This window comes from Poecilia formosa, unplaced genomic scaffold (assembly GCF_000485575.1).
Source record: "Poecilia formosa unplaced genomic scaffold, Poecilia_formosa-5.1.2 Scaffold52, whole genome shotgun sequence".
Lineage (NCBI taxonomy): Eukaryota > Metazoa > Chordata > Actinopteri > Cyprinodontiformes > Poeciliidae > Poecilia > Poecilia formosa.
In genome coordinates, this window is record NW_006799991.1 from 1,016,649 (window position 1) to 1,041,508 (window position 24,860).

General features: G+C 37.4%; 2 protein-coding genes and 1 long non-coding RNA gene across 6 annotated transcripts in view; 1 reads left to right on the top strand and 2 right to left on the bottom strand.

Annotated features, from left to right (window-relative positions):
* The window catches only part of cacna1ea (calcium channel, voltage-dependent, R type, alpha 1E subunit a), a 98,747-nt gene extending 90,024 nt beyond the window's left edge, over nucleotides 1-8,723 (bottom strand). For all 3 annotated transcript variants that reach the window (XM_016671809.1, XM_016671808.1, XM_007552798.2), the window contains exon 1: nucleotides 8,617-8,723. The gene's annotated coding sequence lies outside the window, so the exon portion shown is untranslated. The remainder of the gene's footprint in view (nucleotides 1-8,616) is intronic.
* Nucleotides 8,724-9,719: 996 nt separating this feature from the next.
* The window catches only part of cep350 (centrosomal protein 350), a 34,590-nt gene continuing 19,449 nt past the window's right edge, over nucleotides 9,720-24,860 (top strand). For both annotated transcript variants that reach the window (XM_007552685.2, XM_007552686.2), the window contains exons 1-15: nucleotides 9,720-10,081; nucleotides 12,187-12,275; nucleotides 12,374-12,417; nucleotides 12,515-12,623; nucleotides 12,712-12,877; nucleotides 13,937-14,538; nucleotides 14,668-14,781; nucleotides 15,481-15,597; nucleotides 17,494-17,613; nucleotides 20,107-20,840; nucleotides 20,942-21,060; nucleotides 21,620-22,626; nucleotides 22,749-22,902; nucleotides 23,372-23,445; nucleotides 23,795-23,972. In XM_007552685.2, coding sequence (XP_007552747.1) covers nucleotides 12,200-12,275; nucleotides 12,374-12,417; nucleotides 12,515-12,623; nucleotides 12,712-12,877; nucleotides 13,937-14,538; nucleotides 14,668-14,781; nucleotides 15,481-15,597; nucleotides 17,494-17,613; nucleotides 20,107-20,840; nucleotides 20,942-21,060; nucleotides 21,620-22,626; nucleotides 22,749-22,902; nucleotides 23,372-23,445; nucleotides 23,795-23,972 — 3,614 coding nt within the window. In that variant the 5' untranslated portion in view covers nucleotides 9,720-10,081; nucleotides 12,187-12,199. The remainder of the gene's footprint in view (nucleotides 10,082-12,186; nucleotides 12,276-12,373; nucleotides 12,418-12,514; nucleotides 12,624-12,711; nucleotides 12,878-13,936; nucleotides 14,539-14,667; nucleotides 14,782-15,480; nucleotides 15,598-17,493; nucleotides 17,614-20,106; nucleotides 20,841-20,941; nucleotides 21,061-21,619; nucleotides 22,627-22,748; nucleotides 22,903-23,371; nucleotides 23,446-23,794; nucleotides 23,973-24,860) is intronic.
* The window catches only part of LOC107836334 (uncharacterized), a 22,724-nt gene continuing 16,628 nt past the window's right edge, over nucleotides 18,765-24,860 (bottom strand). The window contains exon 3 of the long non-coding RNA XR_001662218.1: nucleotides 18,765-18,776. This is a non-coding gene — a long non-coding RNA (uncharacterized LOC107836334). The remainder of the gene's footprint in view (nucleotides 18,777-24,860) is intronic.

The following is a 24,860-nucleotide window of genomic DNA, read 5'->3' on the forward strand; positions in this document are numbered from 1 at the left end:
GTGTGTGCTGCATATACAGTTGTCTATCCTGAGTGACCCCGCTGCAGAGTAACAAACTTTTGGGGGGAATATCCTGCTTCCTGGCCAGAGACTGCTCAGTGAACCTTCACAGAGTTTGAACAACATGATGCAGGAAAAAAGATGAGTGGATGAACTTAATCTGTTATTTGCTTTTTGTCTGTTTGTCTGACGTAGCTGTTTCAGATAATCAAAGACATACTGATAACAAAACAAGGCAGCCTGAGGAAATACATGTTCTGTGATTAACCTCTTCTTATTTGGTTAAATTTCACAAGCTATATCCAGACCTGTTGACAACAAGATCTGAAGAATTCAGAAAACTTCAGAATGACGAAAGCAAAGAATTATGGAAAAAGCAAAATGTCATATCCCATCAGAAGAACTTCAAAAGGGGAAAGTCGTCAATGTCTATCAGCCTGGAAAACGTTACAATCTTATTTCTGGGGCTTTGAAACTTTATAGACCACAGTCAGAGTCATTCTCCACAAATGTAGAAACATGCTAGATTGGTGAGACTTTCCATGTGGGCGGTCTAGTAAAATTACTCCCAGACGTCATTGAGGACTCTCAAAAGAACCCAGAGCAGCTTTTAAGGCACAACAGGCTTTTCTGGCCTTTGTTGAGGTCAGCCATCATGATTCAACAGTAAGAAAGAAACTAGGGAAATATGGCATTGATGGAACGATTCCCAGGACTTCAGGGAGAATTTTCAGTGGACTCATGACAAGAATTGGACCGTCTTTGAATTTTTTTGTCCTGTTACACAGAATTTCATAAACTGAAGATCATTCCTGGTGATGAACTGTGGTTCTAATGGTTTCCAAGACCAGGATGTCTTGCCATAACTAATGAAGCTATGAGTTCTCCTTCCTACCAGAAAACCATGGCCATCAGCTGGTATGTGGCACAACATCCAAAGCACACCAGCTAGTCCACCTCTGAATGGCTCAAAAACATCCATAAATTACAATTTTGAAATACCAAATCAAATTCGGCACATAAATTAGGTCGAATTGCTGTAGTCAATCCTTGTTATTGTTAGTTGGAACCTCAGCGCCTTGCAAAATGATTCAGAGTCGTTAAACCTTTCCTCATTTTATTAATTTATTCAGATAACTTTGAAATGTGATTGCTTTGTCATTTCAAAGCAATGACAAAGCTTGCTTTGTCATTGCAAGCTTGACAAAGCAATCACAGGCTTATACCTTTTACCTTAATATAAAAGGTATAAGCAATTATACCTTTTATATTAAAGGTATAAAATTAATACCTTTAATTTTAATAATTAAAGGTATTAAAATACCTTTAATTGGTATTTGGATAGTTTTTTTTTTTTTTCTCGGACGTTTTCTTCACTGCCGTTTTCCGCTGACGTTTATGGTTTTTATGTATTCCACCTGGCTGCAGAAAAAAAAAATCCTAATGTGGACAATAATAAAGTGACAGAGATAATGAATATATACAGACCATTCATGCTTGAAAACCCTCCAACGTGACAACCACTCTAATTTCCTCCAGAGTGACATTAATGAGCTCATGACTGACAAAGTCATCACAAATGCTTGATGATGGATGTTGCTGCAAAGGATGGCACAACCATTTATTAGGTTAAGGGGGGTTAGAAAATTTAAAATAATAATGTATTTATAAAGCTTGTATGTGTCTGATAATAAATAGGCTTGATAATCTAAAACATTTAAGTGGAACAAAAAAAAAAGAAAACAACTTAATAACCGTAAGGGGGAAAATACTTTCTAACAATCTAGTTGGATAAGCTGGTGCTGCTCATATTTACACTCCTCAACTTTTACCCAGAGTAGTCTAATTAACGTTTTATATCTTATTTGACTTCAGAAATACTGGTTGGGTGAATCCGGTGACCTTTTTACACAGAATTCACTTTCCTGCTTCTTGAACATTTTAAAGTGTGTATAAATCTGCTGATAGCTCATTTAATAAAATGCCAAATCTGCCATTCCACGGGTTTATAAAGATTGAAAAGAAAAAAATAGACTAATGAGGTAGAATAAAAGGTAATTTGTACAGTCTGACATTGATGTGAACCATCTGTGGACTAATGTGGCTACTTTCTGGGCATTTATTACAGAAGCCAGCGCTCTGAAAATACACAACAACCTTAAAGCTTCGTAAAAATCCTTCTCAGAGTCAGACATCAAGGCCCCCTCACTCTCCTGTGGCTGCTCCTCACAATTATCAGAATCATACAGTCAAGAAGGTCGACAATGGTGTGTTCTAATTCTCCTCATTAGCTTTTAAGAGGCCGTTTGCTGATTAGCCCCGGTTGCTTTCCGAGCTTTCTCTGCCATTACCTGGAATTACTCATAAACATCAAACCCACAGCCTGGTGGCAACTCCTCTGACTCACTTTGGGTCAAATGAAAAGAAACAAAGAATATGGGTCTTCATTTAAATTGGATCACTGGATTGCAGGAGCCAAACACTATTTCATGCTCTTCGCTGGACAGCCAGGTGTTTGCAAAGTTAATAACGAGGAGTGAAAGCGAGGCTGAGGCAGGCGAAAGCGCCACCTCGCACCTGCTGGGGCCTTACTAACAGACCGCATGACTGCCTAATTACACATCACACTGCAGCCATCCGCCGCCCAGCCTGGATGTCAACCTGGTGAGTGGCCAAGCACGTGTCAGGAGGGGTTATGTCACCTGAAGCTAATGGATAATGTGTTTGAAGACAAGTCAGGTGTGAAATTTCAGCCTGCTGAAAATAACAACGTTGTTTTTGGAGAAGTCAAATAGATTCAGGAAACCCCTGAGGTTCGACTTTAATATTCTAGGAGGGAAGTCAAGGAAATATCTCTCATGCTAAAGATGAAAGATGGCGAGTTAATCTCCAGCAGTGATTAAAAAAATACAGTCTGATGATGTCTGGAAATGTTAAAATGGGAGCGAAAGGCAATAAAGGCAGAGTAAAATTCCTTATCAGCTAAAAATAATATCTTCTTTTCTATTTGTCAGCCAGTTTAATGTTTTGCACACAACAATAAAGAGAAACAGAAAAAAAACCTTCGAAACAAAAGAAACCTTTCAGTTCGTTAGAGTACTGTAGTTCATTTCTGCACTTCAATTAAAAAAAATTAATTCTAGACATTGTCCAAACGAAATGGTCTCTTTTTGTTAATTACTAAATTCAGTCTCACATTATGAAATCCAACCAATACAAATAAAACAATTTGAAATTTCCATGAACTACACTGTATCTGCCATCAGTGCTTGGTCTGGCCTTTTTCATGCATGAATTACTGCATCAGTGCAGAGTGACATGGAGGGGTCAGGCGGTGGCGCTGCTTACATGTTAAGGAAGGCCTTATTGCTTCAATAGCTTCCTTCAGCTCATCCGGGTTGTTGACTCTGCTGCCTGTCAGCTTCCTCTTGATAATAACCTACAGATTCTCTGTGGGGTTTCACGTCAGACAGACTTTCTGGCCAATCGCGTACTGAATTTGGGCGTTTCATTTTTAACTGCAAACCATAATCAAACAAATTAACTAACACAGATACTTAAGATATAGCAATTTATCTGTATATTTGTTTTACTTTTTGAATCAATGAAAAACAGAGAGTTTGATGACATTTTAATTCATTGAGGTACACCAAAACCTCAGTGGTGTCAAAGTCTTAACACCACATCAATCCAGCTGTGATGTGTGGTTTGTTCTATCAGATTTAGCGATTTTCTGTACGGGTTTGTCGTTTTACAACCTTGTTTTGCCCAACAAAGGGACCATATGAACATTTCGGTCAATAGTAACAAAAATTGACTGTTGCAGATTAGAGACTGACAAGGCTACATCAAAAAAGAGTGAGCAGATGCAGAAGTCTAATTTTCCCTTGCTCAGCTAAGGCCCCCGGACGGTGAGCAGACTCTCTCTAAAATACAGTCACTTGATATTACCCAACTGTGTTATATGGAGCGCATTAAGCGGTGCCAGAATCTATATAATAAATTTAGAGCTTTCAATAATACTCCACGTTTGCATTTTAATGAACTGACAGATGCAGCAAAATATGCAAATGATGAAATGTTATGGTTGAGACTTCGGTTTGTTCCACCCACCGTCACATTCCTGTTGCTATTGTTATCTCTTAATCATTAATTTCCTTCCTTTGTATCTTAAAATAATCAGATGGTTTTAATGACAGACATACTGAATTTTCCCTAATTGTGTCACCTTTAATAATTTCTGTAAATTGCACAGATTGTGTAGATTTTCTTTATGTCTTGTATTTATCTTTAACTAACCTGTACAATTTTGCCACAGTTATTTTCTATTTTATGTTTAGCAAATGCTGTGAAAAACGCTCCAACGCAGCTTTTCATTCAGATGTTTTTAACACCCTTGTGGGGAGCTGAACATTGAATATATAATTCATTTACCATATCCTTTTAATGCTATAATATTTTTATTTGTTTGATAGCTTTATTCCAGCGCTGCGATATTATTCTGCAGAAGCAACAACCCCATATTCCTGCAGGCTTCATTAAATTTTCATACCATCATTATGTAAGTATTGTGCAGTAAACAGTGAGCGACCATGAGTTTGAATAGATCAAAGTGTTTGACAGCAAACATTCTGGGAAACTGCTTATGTGGATTTATTTCAAATTCAGTTCTTAGACTCTTCTTTTACGGCACATCTTAGCACAAAGTCAGACTGGAAGATTACACTGTACGGTTTTTAATGTATTGGATTTATGTGTTTGTTACATTTGATTAAAAAAATTTAATGAATTGAAGCCAGTGTTTCTTTTTCATGCTCCAATTAATCCTGCTTTAACAAATAATGCTTAAAAAGTCTTAAAATGCTCAGACTGAGAGAAAATTAAATGGCAGGGGTCCCACGTATCCATAACAACCATTAGATACTGCTTGCCCAAAGGTTGTTTGGGAGACATGAAAAAGCCTGTTCTGTCCTACCATCACAAATAAACATGACAAGTTTGCTAAACTTTGCTAAATCCTTATCTGTACATGTGTACTTTAGTCAAATGAGAGTAAGATTAACCTTTACATAACCGAATACTTCAGGTGGTTCTAGTATGAAACAGAACAGGGACCGATTCAATCCAGCTGTTGTGTGTGTTAGATAATCTGCGATGATTTTGGTCTGTTTTTTCTCCAACTGAACCTTGTTAGAATGGAAACCAGAGGAGATTTTAAATAAAAATCTTCTGGCTTCTGCAATTTAGCCAAAAATGGGTTGACAATGGACATTTCAACTGGATAATGGTCCTAAATCTATGGCCACATCAAATTCATATGATGCAAAATCAACGTTTTCCCAATGTGATTGTAGCACCTTAATTTAGAAACTATAAAAATCACCTGGAGTGAGCTGGTGAGGGGAAAAGCATCTGAAAAAAACACAAGGTCTGGATGATGTAGAGAGTTTGTGCCAAGAGAAATAGTGGAAAATATTACTCTTTACATGCTCCAACCTTATAGTATGTTATAAGAAACTGTCCTGTTGACAAAAGGGAGTTGGACAAATTATTGCTGGCCATTCAGGTACCAATAACTGTGCAACCCACAGCTTTGTTAAAATAATGATTTTATGATGTCGCTTTTTTTCAAAAACTGAAACAATTTTGTTTGACTTTTTTCAAATTTTAGTGGAAACATGTTCTGAGTATAACAAATATCCATAACTGAGGTATAACAGAAATTACCCTCATTTGCCAATTTTTTTATTTAGATTTTTTTTTTTTTTTTTTGCATTTCACATATTAAAATGTATCTGAAATATTTTGAAGCGACGGATTGTCCACTACTTGCTGCCTTGTATGTGTCAATTTTTTTTATGAAGTCTGAGTAAATGGCGAACTAGAATACCGATAAAGATTTGACATCCCGTCTCTCATCAGGCTTTGTCTGTATGGGATTATAAGAAAACTCAGCAGTGAAGGTAAACTTAAGCAGCAAGTAACAGGGCCCTTCATCTGTCACATGGCTGCCAATACACCACACATAAATCATATTTTGCAGCTTGCAACAGTTGTTTTTTTTTGTTGTTGTTTTTTTGCTTATTTTTGGTTTTCTCTACTTTATCCCCTTAAAGGTTGTGTACTTGATGCCCAAGGCAACCACACTCAGAGAAATGAGAAATTATTTTTTGTTATAATCTATCCACTTGCAAAATTCAAGTGTTTGCAAGACTGATGGTTGTCTGTTCAACAATAACTTCATACTGGAGAAGACTGAAATAAATACGCAGGAATTAGTCATCATCCAACATAAAAGAGACCAACTCCTGTTTTCAACAAGAGCAGACTGAGTTTCATAACTTCACCAAGGCTGAACGAAAATGTTCAAAAACTTGATTATTTTTAAGGTGAGTGAAGGTATTACATTTGATTAGTTTTACATGAATCCAACCCTATGAGAAACACTGTTTAAAAACAAATAATTAGAAAGAGATTATAACCTTGTAGGCTCAGTCATGCCAGTACACCAATATATCCTCTACCCTAATTTCATATACTCCTTCACTACATCCATAAATCTACTTTTTGATCTTCCTCGTTGCCTCCTGTCCTGATTCTGATTAAATCACTGTTTTTCTTCTGAGCATGTCCAAACCATTTCAGCCAGGTCTGTCTGACTTTATCTCCAAAGCATAAAACTTGAGGTGTCCCACTGATGTGCTCCTTCCTAATCCTATCCATACCCCTTGTTCTTAAAAAAAATGGAACTAGAAAACGTCATCCTTACTAATTCCAACTACGTCCCAATCCACAGCAAGTACCTCTTCTACTCTACATACTTTATCTTTTTTTTTTCTTATTCATCAGCTCTTTAAAGTACTATTTCCATCTTTCCATCTAACACTTATCTCTATCTCTCTGATAGCCGCTCCTGGTCTATCATTGGCAACCTCTGCCATGTGATTGGTGGTTCCCATAGATAGATTTGTATGCATTAGTTCCCTCTACCTCCAGTCTGACCAGTGTCCCTATACCAGTCAAAGAAAAGCAAAGCACCAGCAGAGTAATGATCTTTTTACTCTGCCTGCTTGTTAGATGCCATGTTTTAGTAGGTTTGCTTTGCATTTTTTAATGATGGATTTAACAAAGTTCTATGATGAAAGCCTGGAATATTGTTTTACAACATAACTCCGATTTAAACTCATTCACAGATTTCTCCCTTACCTGTCTGGCTTTGGGCTCCATTAAGCTGCTTGTCCACTAATATTTTCAAACAAACCTTTTCACAAACATTCACACATTGAAGGAGGATGATAAATGCATGTCTATGTAAAAAAAAGCAACAACAAAAAAAAACATGTTTTGTTGCTTGTTCCCATTTTTTACAGGTATGTAGTACTTTGTGGTGGTTTGTCACATTAAGAAATACACTGAAGTTTGATTTTGACAATATGCAACAAAGTTCAAGGGCTAGGAATATGTTTGCAATGTGAAATGATTAAAAATCTTTGAGAGCAATTGATCACAATCTGTTTCTGGCATTGGCCACAGCACAGTCAACGAACATAGAGTCTGTTCTTAAGATGGGGTTTAAGAAGTACACTGCCGTTCACTCTTCAGCTGAACAGCTGCTTTAATTTATACACCATGAAAAGCAATTTACACCCCTGTCAGGGAGAATGGTGTTATTTAGTCTGGCCAATCAGAGCACTCAACAAGAAACGATTAATAAAACAGGAAATAAAGACACCGGGGGTGGTAACTGGTAAGTGTTCATATGATTAAATAATTAACAAGGCAGTCCAGAGAAGGGAATCGATCAAAGCCAAGATCCATTTTCTCTTTGCAAAACAATAGATCACTTGATTAATTCTAGCTAAAGTCCATTATCCTACAGGGGAGATGAGAAAAAGAGATGTGAGGTGACGAAATCATCTGGAAAGCCACTGTTTTCCTTCCCTATCTTGACATCTGGATCACAGACAATGCTCAAACCGGTCTTTCGTTGAATGTTTTACTTTAAAATATAGATGCATGGGCAATTAGTTTTTCTGGTTTGGATTGTTTTTTTGTTTTTTTTAAGATAATTTTGAAAATACCCAATTTATTTAAACCCAGACCATGATAATAAACATGAAATCTGGAAAGGATGTTATTTTATTGACAACTAGTCAGACAAACACTGAAAAAAAAAAACTCTCTGTGAAGCTCACACTCAACAATCAGAATGTCCTGTCTGAAGCCTGATTTTGCAGAGCTCAAACAGTGCCGACCAGCTCTGTCACTTTGAACATAATTCAGACTATAAAGATGTAAAAGATGTAGTGAAGAATGACTTATGCACTGTCAATGGCTGAACATGTTATGCACAATAAGAATGCAGTAAGAAAATGTAAGTAAAGTCGTAATTTCTGAATGGTCTGAATGGTTTGTTGTGTTAAAAATACAAAACAAGAACTAGAGGCTGTTGACAGCAGTAAATTTCTTTCCTTGCCCCTTCCCTCTTCAATAATAATAATAATAATAATAATAATAATAATAATAATAATAATATTTTAGTGGTGTGCAGTTGCAAAACTGCACACATATTTATAACTAACTATACAATTTCATTAAAAAGGTGGAATTTCTTACCTAAAAAGCAACAACTTCTGTCCATTCCTGTCCTCTGTCCACAAAAAAAAAATGAAAATGTGTCTGTAGAAACGACCACCTCCGCTGTAGTATTTCCTCTTCGAGTCCTTAGAGGAAAAGAGAGAGAATGAGGGAGGAGAGCAGGGGGAGTCGGGGTTATAGCAGGTTATTAGAATCGCAGAAAAAATTATGATTTGCCTATTTAACAGCACCATTTTTTTTAAAGGAACACAATAGCTTACAATTACATCAAATTTAAACCCAACGGTTGTGATATAATCCAGGCTACAGGCTGAAGCGTTTGTGCTGTTTCACAATAAAACATCACACGAAAAACCTACTTGTTGCCTTCCGCATGGTTCAACAGGGATCCATAACCTGGAAACCTGAGGGTCTGCCTTCATAACGGACTGCTGCACTGCGGTTTATATATTTATGACTCACCTGTGAACACTGAGAGTACATGCTGCCAAAAAAAAAAAAAAAAAAAAAAAAAACTCATGTTTTTCAGCGTGCACATTTATTGCCATTAAGTCTAATCTAAGCTATATAAATAACTACGTTAGGATAAATGGGAAGATAAAAAAGAAAACTGTTAGCGTTGAAAATTGCATAAATTAACCAGATTCTAGCTAATGCGATGATTGTCAAGAAACAAACAAACTAATGCCGTGCAGGCTTGTATGTGTCCACACATCTGTGGTATTTTTCTATGCAATATTCATTTTGACCACGAGAGGGTAGTAAAGCCTAAAAGGTCGTTCTTATGTTGTTGCTCATGAGCATGGGGTAAATGTGTTTTACATTAGTATTTTAATCTAATAGTTTATTTCACACTTGTATCATTTCAACTAAACCGTACATGTGTAAATCACACGCTTTACTAAATTTATTTACGCAAATTACAGAAAAAGACAAATAATTCTGAAATTTTTTATAATAAAAACTATTATTAAAGTAATTAAAAATATATATTTTTAAAATATAACTAACCAACTAAACTAACTGAAAACCCTGACCAAACTTTGCTGTTAATTTAGTGTTTGCAGAAGGGGAGTGTCACAAATGACGCAGGCCAACTATCGCGGTATTTCGGTGTCAGTTACCTACCCGTCCTAGATACTAGTTTCACCGTTGAAAACATCAACATAGTAACCCGGGAAAGGCGACCTCTGAAAGACAAGACGACATATTTCCTTAAGGAAACTTCACAGCTGCTTTGGACACGATGACTTTTTCTAAAGAAAGCTTAAATAATGGATATATGTCGCTGTAAAAAGTTGATAGTTTAGTTGCTGTAGCTTTTGGCTAGTCTACTAGCTAACGTTAGCTGGCTAACGCTAACGGTAGCAAACAGATCGCTAAAGGAAATCAAAAGCGAACTGTGGATATTTTAGGAGTTTCGTATTATGAGTTCATCAGCGTAAATGTGGACAATTAGACACACCGGGTCGTCCTCTTAAAGGTATGTGTTTTAAGTGTTGACAAATAAGTTGCTAGGCTAAGTTAATGATTTTCCTGCCACCTAGCGAAACTCTTTCGAGTTTGCGGCACAGACTATTGCCTGGATTGAATTTATGCCAATTGAAGTCGGCAGCGACTGAGCAGTGGTTACAGTTTTGTGTTAGTTTTTCATACGTTATTAGAAAATCTCGAATGCATTTTTAAAATAAAAAATTGTTGAAAGTGAATCTGTTTAGATGACAGTGTATTCAAACACGACTCTTTTGTCAGTTCTTAATCATGCCCTTTATAATTTTTAGATAAGGACCTGTAGATTAAATCAAGAAGCATTTTCCCACAAAGTTTAGCTTTTAATGTTGTTTTTTAAATGGTTAGTTTTTGATGTAACTAGCACTTCACATGATCTAGCTGTTTGCGTTTTGCTAAATACATTTGAATTAAGTAAAATAAATGTATCTTGTGAATTAATTTTCTGTTGATTTGTTAGATACACAGTAATAGTTCAGTTATTAACATTAAAATGAAAACAATGGTTACTCTTCCTGTAAAAAGGAAACCCCAATCTCTAGTTCCTCTTCATATGCTTGGGTGAAGTTGTGTTTTGCATATTATGCCATTTGTGGTTTGAAGTTAGATTGCAACAGTTTTCTCTATGTTCATGTCTATGAACATAGTTAGATGTGACAGCGTCTAACTATTGCTTGGACTGAGTTGCATATTTCTCATAACAGTGTTTTGCCATAGTATGTTAGCATATAAAATATTATTTAAAAAATAGTACAGCATTAACACATAGGCAGATTCAATTGTGTCAAATAAAGCACAATTGCTTTATATGACTATCTTTAACAACTCCAATTGTTAAAGATAGTCATACAAAGCAATTGTGCATGCCCACCACTCTTGTGTATGCTTGTGGAATAAAGTGTTTATGTTACCTCGTGCATTACACTGAAAGTAATACATATACCGTTTGATCTTAGTCGTAACAGCAGAGGAGTGGTTTACATTTGACAAAGACACCTTGAACTTCCACCACATCAATAGAATGTGTAGCATGTGTAAAAGGTTTTAATAAAAAACAGAACTTGTATTTCCTTGTTGATTATGCATTTAAAGGATACATCTCCTTTAGTTTCAGTCCTATTCACTTTATTTACTTAATAAGCTGTAAATGGTTGGACAAGTTGGCATCACACACAAGACTTTTCCTAAAAGAAACTCTAGGTATTTGATGAAGTCAAAGACATTAACCGTTTCATAGTAATTGTTATCTAACGCTTAGAAAAAAATGTACTGCATTTATTCTTGGAAGCAACCAGGATGGTGTTTTAGTTGCTCAGCAAGAAGTGTTTAACAATGCAGACGTATGCAGTTTCAGTTCACGTCTTTGCCAAAATGAGCCAGTGTTGGTCAGTTTTAATATTTCAAGAAACAGCATGAGTACTTCAGTTCTAGAGGATGTCCCTATTGGTTTTTGTTTGGTCATATCCCACATCTTAAAAGAAAAAGCTGTCGCAAAGAGACAAGTAGTTGTTTTCATTTCACTGGTTTCACCTCTTGGCTGTGTCACTTGATTGGTATGAGTAAAAGGCATGACTTATAAAAATCACATGACTATGTGGAGTTTAATGGATTCACAATAAACTAACCAGTAGTGCCTTTATTAGAGAGTTGTGTCCGGGATGGATTACATTTACAAATTCGTCAACACAGTATTGTCATTATTTTATGTAAAAGAGGTTCCCTAATTAGAGCTAAATAATGGGTATCTATTATGTGATAAAAAAAAAACAGTACTTGGGTTGAACCGGTCATCTGACTCAGCTGTTCAGGTGCTTTCAGTAAACACAGCTTTGCTGATGCTTGCTTTCATCAACTGGGAGTGCTTTTTTTTCTTTACAAATTATGTGTTTTTTGTTGATTTATTTGACTTTATTTTGTAAGGAGTTTATAAGGCTGTCTTGAAGCCAAGCATATATATTTTGTCTTTTGTGTCATGATTTCAGTTACTCTTCTGTTTTTTTGTTTTGTTTGTTTTTTAAATCCAATCTACTAAATAAATTGAATTTGTAACTTTTTAAGAACTGTTAAAATTGACTGCAGGTGAGTGGGAGAGATGAGGAGCAGCAGGAGGACTGAAGTACCCCATACAAGATCTGCTCAACTGCTTACTGATCACAATATTGGCACAGGTGTGTTGGGGAATTGTAAATGTAATTTGTGTTAGTAGTTCTACAGTAATATCTGATCAGTTTATGATTGGGATTTACAAAAAACAAATGTTTTTCAGAGCTGACAACTGCATGGAAAACTTTGGCCCAGTCCAAAGCTGCTGTAAGTAAACATGACAGTGATATTTGTTTGTCATTTCTTCATTAATTGTCGCAGTTTCCTTGGACTACAGTGTTTTCTAGCTGCTTGTATTTTGTAGCTGCGGCATATAGAAAATCGCTTGGAGGCCACTCCAGGAACTGCTGCTCTTCTGGACTCCATCCCCATCTCCCCCAAGAAGAAAACATCAAGTTCATCTCACAGCAGGGGTGAGTTACTTCAACATGCATCAGCTCCATTCTGACACATGTGGTTTTTAGAGTTGAGATTACTTGTTCCAACCTCTTTTCTTTATAGATGGGCAACAAGGTGATGAATCTAGAGGGACTTCAAAATCCAGAGGTGGAAATCAGCAGAGTCCAGCGAAAAGCAGCTCACGCAGCCCTTTGAGAAATGCCACTCAGGACAGCAATGTACGGAAGAACAGCAATGTGGAGTTCAGAGAACCTCTGGCCTCATACAGGTAAGCTAAAGGAATTTAACAACAATTACTGGCTGAATTACTGTTACATTGCTGTACTTGAGTTTGGTGTTGACTAATGTTAAATATCTTAATAGTTTCCCCTGGTTTCACATTGACTTTAAGTTTAATGGTTGTGAGAATGGCTTTAGTAAATGCGACATATTTTAAAACTAGGAAAGCAGCAGTGCACTTATTCATGCCAGACATTTTCAGTACACTGCTGTCGGTTCAGGGGGCACCTGTACCAAAGGATTGATGTTTTAAACCTACACACCTGCAGAACATTTGGTTTCTTGAGCTAAAGTACAGAAATATATACATTTGTGCCACGTAACTTTTAAAGGCTATTGCTAAACATGAAGTTTGAGCACACACATTATGCTGTTTGAAAACATTGTTTCCCTGTTAACTACAGCAAGTTAACAGGGAACTAACAGCAACAACTTGCTGTTAGTTTTGCCCAATAGTTTTGACTGATGGACAAAACTAAAGCTGTGTATCAGTGAAGTTTAACAGCAATAAAGCATACAGCTCGTTCTAAGTTGAACTTACCGATAATGATTCACTTACCAAATGTTACGTAACATGTGCAAAGTAAAACAGATCTTAAGTAGATGCCTGTAGCAATGTAGCCAAGCCTATTAATCAGCTGATGTTTTATTTGGATGTGAAAAAATAGGGTACATTTGGAAAATGATTCATGTGATTGGGTGATTCCGTGTGTGAAAAGCAGTTTTGTGTCATTAATTATTTTCAAATATAAGGTGAGGCAAACTCTGATAACTTGTAAAGGTTTTTTTATTGAGTTCTTAAGAACCATTCGCGGCCTTCATCTTCAGCGTGCAATGGGAAATGTATTTTCTTTCACAAAACTCTAACGGCTTAAATTTGATGTTTTTTTCAAATTTCATTTTGTTCCTGCATATTTTAAGTGCCGAGATACTCTCCTACACAATGGAATAATTTCAAACTCTGTTTCATTTGTAAGTTCACTGAGCTGTAAATTAAAGCTAAATCCTGTTTCTCTTCTTGATCCCATGTAATCTGGTGTACGTCCAGAGAGGCCACCCCGCCTTCACATCCCTTTTCTCAGCTGGAGGCCTACAATCTGCAGTCTGTGCCAGGGTCTTCATACACATCCTCTCTGCCTAGCTCAGATCCTCTGCCCAGCCAGCTGATCTACCAGAGAGACACCAGGGACAAGCAGACTGACGGGGACTTGGACAGCACACGCTCCTCTGCACTGGAGAGTGCCGAGGTGCGCTACCTCAATGACCAGCCTGTCTTGGACGGCCTGAAGACAGAGCAGAACACTCACAAAGCACAACTTGTTATGGATAGTCACGAATCAAAGAGTTTTGCTCGGACGCCCAGCTCTTCACGCCAAGGGGAGAGCACTCCTTCCTCAAGTCCTGGCTCAGTTTCCCAACGCTTGGAAAACCTGAGGCGACATCAGCCGGATGATAAATTAGAAAAACTGAAAGAGCGCATTCGAAGACAGAGGCAACATTTGGAGGAGATGGCAGACAAGGAAAAGTCTAAGAGTTGTCTTGAAAAGCCCATTGTTGCATTTGTTGAGGGTGACAATGTTGGTTCAAGCAGCATGCCAGCAGCAAAGATACGGAAAGTCACAGCAGCACCGCCAGCGCCTATATACAAAGGTATTTTAATAATTGTATTTTTCTCATTGGTTAAGCTTTTATGTTTTGACTGCCTACATTAGAATGATGTTTGTACTTTTCAGTAAGAAGTAAAGTTTTGCAATGCATTTCTTTTTTTTTTATTCACAGGTTTCAACAGTGCAGAGACAAAGGTCCAGATTCCTGATGGTAAAGTTTGGAAAGAGGACGAATTCCATAACTTCAACAGAAAAGTTTACAGAGACATATCATACCAATTTCCTGGTAAATATATTTACAAGGCCACTCAGTGTTTTAGTTTACCTTACTCTAACGGGCAAGACCCTAAACTCTTTGTCTTGATTAATTGGACAGGTTTGCAACTTTGTTGTTCTTGTGTTTTGATTAAGATTCTGTTTTTTTTTTTTTTATGTATTTGAGATGAATACGTCTTTTAAATCAATGATTGCATAGGATTTTCTTAATTTTGAAACACCTCTGAATGTTAGAGTTTTATAAAAGAAAAAATATAAGTGTCGGAATAGGCACAGGATGAGATGAGAATCTGAATCTTATGTCGAAATACCATTATTTTACTGTGTCATCCTGGTGTTTACACAATCTCCTTTTGTTTTCACATTCTTACTAGCCAGATGTATTTCTTAGCTTGCTTACATGCAGAACAGCACAACAGGTTATTCTGTGCACTATACAGGAAAAGAAAACTCTTCCCTCCTTAGTGGTTTCACTAACATCTCATCCAGTTAAAGGCCTTTAAATCATAGGATCAGTGTGACTAGAAATGTTTGTGACTTTGAAAATGTCTTTGTCTTTTTTTTTTAACCTTACTATACCTACAAGTTATCTGATTATGTCTAACTGGAAATGCTGTGCTGTTTTTTTGTACACATATAGTATCCAAAATAAGAAATTCTGTTTTATTCAGTCTGTTGGGTATTTTCTTTATTTGTCCTTTCTGTACAGAGAGCAGCAAATTCAGGCATCAGCATCAGAGAACAGAAAGGTCCAAGGAGAAGAGGCCATCCAAACCAGTCAGGAAGGTCCAAAAAGTTCCCCCGGTAGAGCAGAATTTTAAACCAGGTATAGTTCTCTTTACGATACTGTATGTAGGGTAACACAGTATTGAATCTGCATTTAATTATGATGAAAAATGGAAAAACCACCAGACTTCTGCTTCATGCTTCTCTTCTATTCTGCCGTTGATTTCATGTTAGAAACACTTTCGCTGAATCCAAAACAGACTTCCATTAATGTCTATAAAATGAGTCCTACCACATTCACAGGGATAGTGTAGTTGTTTATAGTTACTCATCCATCTTTTAATACAACTCTGTGAATTAATGAGCTACAACATTTAATTTTCCTTTGGGATCAAAAAAGTATTTTTGAATCGACTTGATAATGTCTTATTTTAGTCTTCAACTATCCTGGTTGTGTCAGGGTAAAAGCTATCCCTCGGTCTGCTCTGCACTTCACCCTTTTGAGCCAGCAACCCGAGGACATGAATGTGAAAAGTCTGTGCTCACATCAGATGAGTTCATAGATTAAACGATGGGCTCTGAGGTCTACGCTGCTGACCTAGATTTGTCTTACATGCACAGTTTTCCAAGCACTACATTATTTTAACCAGGGATACTGCTCTACTGATCCAGAGTTATGACCCTAATCCCCATAGATTTGTTTTCTACTATAAATTAAATGTGCTTTAAAACCAACAAGAGACACAAAGACACAACCAGGCTTCAGCCATGTACTACTTTTTTGTGGGTACATGTGATTATTTACCATCTTCATCGGTTTTTCTGCTTCTTTGTGCTGCTTTTATTAATTTTGTTTCTCCTGGTGTTAACAATTTTAAAGTTTTGGAATCCACGAGCAAAGTGCTTCCCTTGAGCAGCTTTTGTCAGACTGGAGCATTTTGCAAATTGACATGGACATTTCAGAATACAGCTTCATATTTAAAGGATTAAAAAAAGAAAATCTTTAAATCTTTGTTGGTTAAACACCAGCTGCTTCTGCATGGCTGGAAACAACACAGACAGTTGTTGGAAATAGATTGCATACAATATTCTGGCTCCTTATTTCAGCTTCTGTTGTTGTTTAGTGTGTGTGTTTGACAAAAGTGGATTATTTGTGATTCACTGAACAGGAAGAAATCTGATTTTTCTTTTTCTCGTGTGTTGTTAGACCAGGCGGTTAGGGTGCATAGTGTGCTGTCATGTTTGTAAAAAGTTGCTGTGAACAATCTCTTCCGTTGTTCTTGTCATCTACCTCCGTGTTTGGTGATTCCTTGTCTTTCTGTTCACCTCAGTTTCACTATTTGTTTAGCAGCCACACAGAGCACATCATGTAAGAGAGTTCTAAAGCAAAAATAATCAGGTCCAAGTTAAATCTAACCGCATAAAGGTCAAGTAAGTCAAATTATAACCAAAGTTACTTCGCTGTGTTAGTAATTATAAACATATGTTAGTACGAAACTGACAGTTATCTTTTGAAGAAATCCAACAGATTGCTCAGAAATATGTGTGCAGTCCCTCAAGTCTGACTGGTCTGTGCTTCATGTTGGAACGCTTCTATAAATAGACGTCTGCGATCTGCGGCCAGGTTCACTTGGCTCATCAACTCGGCTCAAACAGCTGCTTGGCTATTTGATGTAGAATACTTGGAACTGTTGTGAATATTTTGTGCACAAGACATTGCAATGCATTGAGTCATCTGTCAGAGCAGGTGAACCGTGTCAAAGGAAGTCCTTTTAGACAGGACAAAGGTGTTAGGTTGTCAGAAAGGCAACCTAACAAATCTAATTTCTACAGAAAACTTCATTTTATTAATTTTTTTTCTAACCACTTTACTCTAATCACTAAAGATCTTCATAGAACCATACACTCATGTTTCCCTTTACCTATGTCATTCTGCTTTATCGTAATGCCATTTTCAGCACTCCCATCTGAACTGTGTATGTTGTTCCTTTTGCAGTGATTAGTCCTGCATCCTGGCGTGAGGGCCAAAAACTGGTAAAGATGGTACTAGGTCCTGCTCCAAAGCTAACCAGTGAAGAGCACAGTTCCCATCCAGGTGGCAGACTGACCCGAACAGGTGGGGCTCAGGAACATGAACTGTTGACCCGCCATACATACCAGCACATAATGTTCTGTCATGAGATGCTGTTTGAAGTGGTTACAGGCAAACATCAGACAGTATACGTGGTTTCAACAATTCAGAATGGCTTTCTCAATCCAACTCCTGTTGGCCTTTGCAATAATGTCTGTGTTAATTATACTAAAAGGTAGAAGGTTTATTGCCTAAGTATTTCATAAACCTTGTGAATAAACTAGCTAGCTGTAATTGTTTTTAAAAATGTCCCCATGCATATTGCATCTGGATATCAGTAAAATTCTATTTTATTAAGTTCAATCTTGTCAAAAATTGTGCATCAAACTGGCTGAGATAATTAAAACACTGCAGTACAGATACAGATACTTTGGAGTGCATTGGGCATGAGTGCTTATGTTGTAAATGCTGTCACATTTTTCCCTGTTGAGCTCTGGGTTAGCCCTCAGTTTATTCCTCCTTTTAGTACAGATGCTCTCAAGTATTTTAAAGCAGAACTTCCCCTGTTCTTGGTAGAGCATTGACCTCTTAATACTTTAAGTCAGCTTAGATTTCTCTTTGAGGCCTACTATAAAAAACGACTCATGTTTTTTTGTGAATATAAAAATGTGTACATTTTTTTCCAATCATTATTTCCTATTTTAAGAACAGAAGTGTATATGGCAGAAGACATGCTGTAAAACAGGGTTTGCTATTTTAAACCGTAGAAGTCGGCATTTGGCATTGCTCCCTACCAGGACTGCATGATACATCAAATTGAAGTCGTCGTTGCAATGACAACTGACTACTTGGATACCATATTTATAAGGATGCTATATTTTTGGTGTCACCCATTCATGCCCTGCCAATTGATTTGACCCTCTGGACAGGCTAACTGCCCTTAATACACACAGCCAATATTTATTTTTAGTGGCTGAGATGCAGGATGGTACCGAATATGATAGGGACATCATGTAATGTTAAAGCAAGATAAGATATGTAAATTAAGCTAATCATTTTTGGCGTCATTGCAGTAATATCTCATATTAACAGTATTGCTTTCTCATCTTAGTTCAGAAGTTTCTCATATTCCAGTTTATTCCATAGCAGATCTCTACAGGTTAAAACACACCAACTTTGCAATGCTTCCTTCAGCCTTACTGTTACCTCTTATGTCTGTGAGCACCGCAGTAATAATGACAGGAGATAATTAAGAATCTTTTTCACTCTGTAACAATATCCACCAGCTGTAGCGCTTTCACTAATCTATATAGACCCAGACAGGGTTGATCAAGCTGTACATGAGCTGATTCCAGCCAGTTAATTTACTTCCTCTATATTTTTTGTTCTTGTTTTTTAGTGTTACTTTTCCTTTTTCTTGGTTGCAACTTATTTAGGTTAAGAAGGCTTTAACTGTTGACGATTGTTTATTAAATTGGGAACTTGCTTTTTATATTATTATTTATAACATTATGTTAAACATAAATTTTGAATTTAAGTTGCACTAAATTATGTAGGTTTTGCGTTGGTTTTCACCTGAATAAGCCAAAATGACATGAGTTAAAAATCCAGAGCTGTTTCAGGTCTCTGACTCAGTGTTGGTGTTGCACTCACACACTCTGAGTCTGTGCCTTCCATTTTATTTTGAATATGTCTGCAGTGCGTGCCACTGACCGGAACAAATACAGATTGACTGGCTTGTCAAGTTGAATGCACAATAATACACAGATTGGTATTTATTGACTGCCCAAGTGCATGCGCCATCTAGTGTGTGTGAAGTCCAGTAAAGCTCTTCACAGACATGCTCTAAAAAAATCTATCTGGATTAGATGGTCCATGGGATTGTTCAATTTGGCCTAGATTAAAGTCGTCGCTGTTAACCCTCTGGCCATGCCTCATTCATTATGTTGATCCTTTCTGGATCTGTGCTACTGTTCAGATATTGTTTTTTTAGAATGTAGCCATTTGAACATTGAGCATTCAATAGGATTTAATAATTATCTACTTTTGAAATGATCTGTTTTTATGTACTTATTATCTACATTTTACTTATTATTTATATTGAATTTCTGTTATCAAAAGATGAATATGTAAAAAGTGAACAAAAATACCATTATTACTAGGAACTAAACTACTGACATTTTTAAAAGCAGGACAGAAATGTGTGACTAAGTAACATCCATTGCTTTGAATGAGTTATAAAGTAGACTGAGACAAACTAACAGGATGTGTACTCAGACCTCAGGTTTAGAGGCCATGCAGACTTCAGCAAACACTGTTTAAATTTCAATCATTTTCAATTTCTAAACAGTAAATAAAGTTTTCTTCTAACTTTTTAATCCCATATCTGAATTCAAACTCAGAACTAAACTGATTTAAACAGTGTTCTGTCTGTTTTTGTCGTGGGTTTATCATTCTGAGATGTACTGACATTAAAGTTTGTGCACTGTTCACTTACACATCTCACCTCTTAATTTTTTTCCTTATATTTTTCACCAGCTTCCCATCACCACTCGGACCCACATTCAGAACAGAGGAGACACACTCGGCCAAGCAGCACAGAGAGGTCTCGCAGTGCTTTTCAGGAGCAAACGGCCAGCCGCCCTACGGCCTCATACAGTCCCTCTTCCTCAGCTCAGGACAAGACGCTACGGGGAGTGAAGACAGATGTTTTGTCAGTAGACATCCAGGGGATTCTTAATGACCTTCAGCTGGATTGCAAATCAGCTGAAATGGAAGAGCGTGCTCGTAAAAGATCCCGGGGTGTCAGTGGTAGTAGAAGAGGAAGAGGAGGGTCAGGTTCTCGGACGAGGGCGCCGGTCTCTGCTTGGGGATCTACAGGAGTGGCAAACACCAGCTCCAGGGTCTGCCGGAGTGCTAGCCCCACCACACGTCAGCCTGACAATTCTGGCAGAACAAGCAAAAGTGTCAAGAAGCGGCACTATGACGCAGATACAGTTCGCCAATACATTGTACAACAACAAGAGGAGAGAAAGAGGCGACAGGCAGAAGAGAGGAGAGCAGTAAAAGAGGAGGCAGCAAAAAGAAATCAGAGACTGCAGGAGCTGTACAAGAAACAAAGAGAAGTAGCTAGAACTGCGACCCTTTCCTCTGAGGCAGTTGTGGCCCCTGTTCAAAAGCGACTGCAGGAAACCTACACCAGACTTCTTCTGGAGGACGCCCGACTCAGCGAGGCAACACCTGAGCCACATTCTGCACCTTTCATTCAGATGGTATTAGGCTTTCAAATAAGAAAGTTTCTCTTTTTTATATTTAAGAGCTAAATTGAGGACAAAACATTGTGGAAGTGTGACTAACGATGATTATTTTCCAGAGACCCATGTACCAGCCTTCAGGAGAGTCGGACAAAGAAAACAAAAGAATCGGGGTTTCACAAAGCCCCTCAAGCAGTGACAAGTCTTTGAATGAGCAGCCACCACTGCCATTATCCAGGTACTGACTTGCTGCAAAATGTTTGCTAATCTGAGTATGAGCTTCTTTGTAGAGTGAGAAACTCCACAGACAGAAAATTAGCCACAAATGATACTCTCAAAGGTCAAAGTTGCTGTATCTTATCTGGTGATGCTGGTTCTACCCAATAAAACCAACCATTGACTTGAACTTTCGGTTAACGACTTAGGCTAATAAACAATTATTTTTAATATCAAAGGAAAAAGAAAACAGAAAACATGTGCAGTCTCCTGTAATCGGTGCATGAAAGAACACAAATAACTGACTTCTTTCTGTCATCTAATTTTAAAACAATTATTAGTCATTTTATTTTCCCTAAATAATAATATCACATGGATGGATATAGAGAAAGATACACTGATAAAAGAAAGCTCTAATAAAACAGTATATATTTTTTGTTCCACTTTCATATATTTTCATATTGAGTAGACTGATTTATGTAAAATGTATTTGTTTCAACTGGTTTTCTTGCTTTATGTTTGATTGACTTAATTTTGTTCTGATTATTTGTGAGCCATTTTTCTTTTCTAATCTCTCGCAGGAATGATCTTGAGTTTACCTCTCTGCTTCAGCCTGATCATCCAGCTTTTCAACCCACCAGCGGCGTACAAGTAGCTTCTAATGAACATCTTCTCTCTCAGCTTTTAAGACTGGAGGCAGCATTAGCCTCTAGTAGCAGAAAGTACACTGAACAGCCGGTCACAGCACCTCACCTCCAGTCCCCGACCAGAATGTCTCGTATTGAAGCCCTGAAGGCAAAGGCCACATCCCTCTCAAACCGTATCGAAACAGAGGCGCGAAGGTTCGCTGGACAAGGGATCAACTACGGTGCAGCGACTTCCATGGACGTTGACACCGTTTTGCACCCCAGAACCTCTAGCCTTGATGTTGATCACTGGACAGGAGCCGTTGCTCATGCTACAGAAAATAATGACTTCTCCTTTAGGGCGCAGAAAGCGTTCACAAATGCAGCTAATACTTCATATACTGGCATAGTTCTTCCAGGAGCCGGGAATCTGCACGACTTAAATGGAAAGACACACACCGGTTTGACAAATCCACATGCTGGTTCTCCTGGTGTAAATGGGTTAACTTTAAACACTTACACCCAAGAAGACAGGAGGATTATTGGTAACTTGGGCATGGAAGAGAGAACAGAAAAACTAGTACAAAGAATAAAAACTAAAAAACCGGAGAATCTGGTGTATCCATATCAGACTGATCTCTACGATTCAAGTGCTGGTTCCATTAGTGAGGGTCCTCTTCTTAGTGAGGGAAGTTTTTCTGAGGAATACGAAAGTCCTCCTCACTACACCAGCAACCATGGGTGTAACTCGGATTACTTGGAGGCAGCGGACTGCAGCGCAGGTAAAAGAAGTCACAACAAGCGACTGCTTGAGTTCCAGAGGGAGGCAGCGGAGTATGCAGCCCTCAGCCCGCCCTTTACACAACTTAATGGCAGCAAAGCACCATGGGAAGAGCTGAACGAAGGAAGTCCTCTGAGCGTAATCAATATTTTCACGAAAAATGTGCAAGGCCCTATAAAAGGTAAATTCATCCATCAGTGGTTTCTGTTGTAGGATGATTCTACTGTAAAATCCAGTCTTATTTATGAGACATACACAGTTGGAAGTAACACGATATCTTCTTTCCTCTGCTTTATATTTTAGTGAGTGAGAGAGCTTCAGGGAATAATTCTCCACTTCCTCATTCTTCACACTCTGAAAACAACCAAGATGAAGCAGCAGTCTATGAGGATGACTTTGTTTCATCACATAGCAGCAAAACCAGCAGCCATCTAAAGAGAGGCCCCAGGTCACCAAGGTAACAGAAAAACCGAGGCGTCTGTAGCATGACCACTGGGTGGCATTCATGTCACACAGCTGGAAAGAATGAAAACTTTGCACATATAAATATTTCCTTGAGTTTTAGCTAAAAGACTAAAAAGCGTTATTATTATATATTGTTTCTGTATTTTGGTGTTTGCACATGTTTCAAAGTGTTGGCTGGTTGTTATAGCGGGTTGCTTATTATGTTGCAAATGATGAGTCCATGTGGCCACATACAGGTTTGAGTTTGGGTAATGACATAAATTGTATTCATTAATAAACATCTTATTTAAAATATAATTTAATTTGATCATTTATATAGATATCTATCCTAATTGTTGTGGCAAATATTGTCCTTTGTTTTACCTGCGTCATGTTAGCATGGTCACTTTAAAAAAACTGATCAGAAGTCATATTAGTGCAGAAATGATTTATTGCTAACATTAATCTTTTTATTCATCCAGTCGCTCACAGCGCATTTCCCCAGGCTCAACACCTGGCTCCTCACCTCTTTCCAGGCACTCCACCAGTAAAAGAGGTATAATTGTGTTTTGACTTTTTTTTTCTGCTTTGAGCAAATTGGAAATCAATCGATAGTTTAGTCATCTTTTTAAACAGCAAATTAAACTGAGCTGAATTTTTTTTAAGCTTAGTTTTATTTTTTAGTTGTAAAGTTTGGTACAAAGTCATCCATAACGAGGGTTCACAAAAGATGGGTTTGGAAAATTGGGTTGAAACAACAAGTGATGTGGATTAATATTTTAGAATATTGTCTTAGCATTAATAGCAAAGCATAAAAATTACATTTTGCTGTGTTTAATCACTGTGCCCATTTTTAAATGTATTAGTTTCTATGGTATAAAAAAAACTGTTTGATGTGTCTACAGCAACTATTTCAGACCAGAGTGACGCAACTCTTGTAGAAGAACAGAGGAGTTCACCGCTTTCAGAAACTCTCTCCTCTGACCACAAAAAGAGAGCTTCAGACAGAAGTTTGAGTCAAGCTCAGGCCAAAAGTGCAGATTCTGACACATTAGGAGAACCTTCAGCCTATTCTCCACAAAGGTAAAGTCCCATGCAGATTACAATTAAGAAATTGGTTTGTTTAATTTGTTATTGTACAACCTAAGCCTTATATCATTCACATTCTTCTTCAAAAAGACCTTTTGTTCTTGAAAACTCATCCTTCTTGTGTTGTAGTAGACTTACTACCTCCATCCAGACTGATGAACACGCAGCTTCCTCTTGCTTAACACATAATCACTAGCTAACTTTCAAAATGGATGACTGTGAAACACATTGTGTGACTCATCAGTGAGTCGTACAGAGGCTTGGGAGTGGGCCATTCATGAAAATTGAGTGTTAACATGAGTTTGCTTTTGTTGTATTTAGCCTTCTAGGCTTTTAACAATTTTTAAAAGTATTGCGCCAAATTTACGTATTTTTATTAGAGAGAATCATTCAAAGTTCTTAAAGAGACGTTTTAGGAAACAGTGGACTTTCTGGTATTTCATTTGAGAAAATATTTGCTGGAAAAACCAGTTTGACTTCACCGTAAACCTGAAACATGAGCTACAAGCAAAACTCTATGCCACCATAGAGTATAATAAGACCTCAGTGCTTCTAGTAGCAGCAGCGTCTGAAAAGCAGGAGTCATCTAATTAGCCGACATTCCTGAAATTACTCAAATTTACTTTGTAACTCAAATAACTAAATAGTATACTCAAAAATGGATACTGTTGCTCATCGGAAGAAACAATTATGCTTTTTCAGCTGAATTAGAGCAACTCAACCACTATACACAAATCTAAAGTTCAGTTTGAGTTTAAAGAAAACATTTATTTTGAAATGCTTTCCTGCTTTATTCCTATATTTAAACGCATAAAGTTTCCTCATAGAGTTCCGCTTATTGCCATATGTACACACACACACACACGTGCACATATATATATA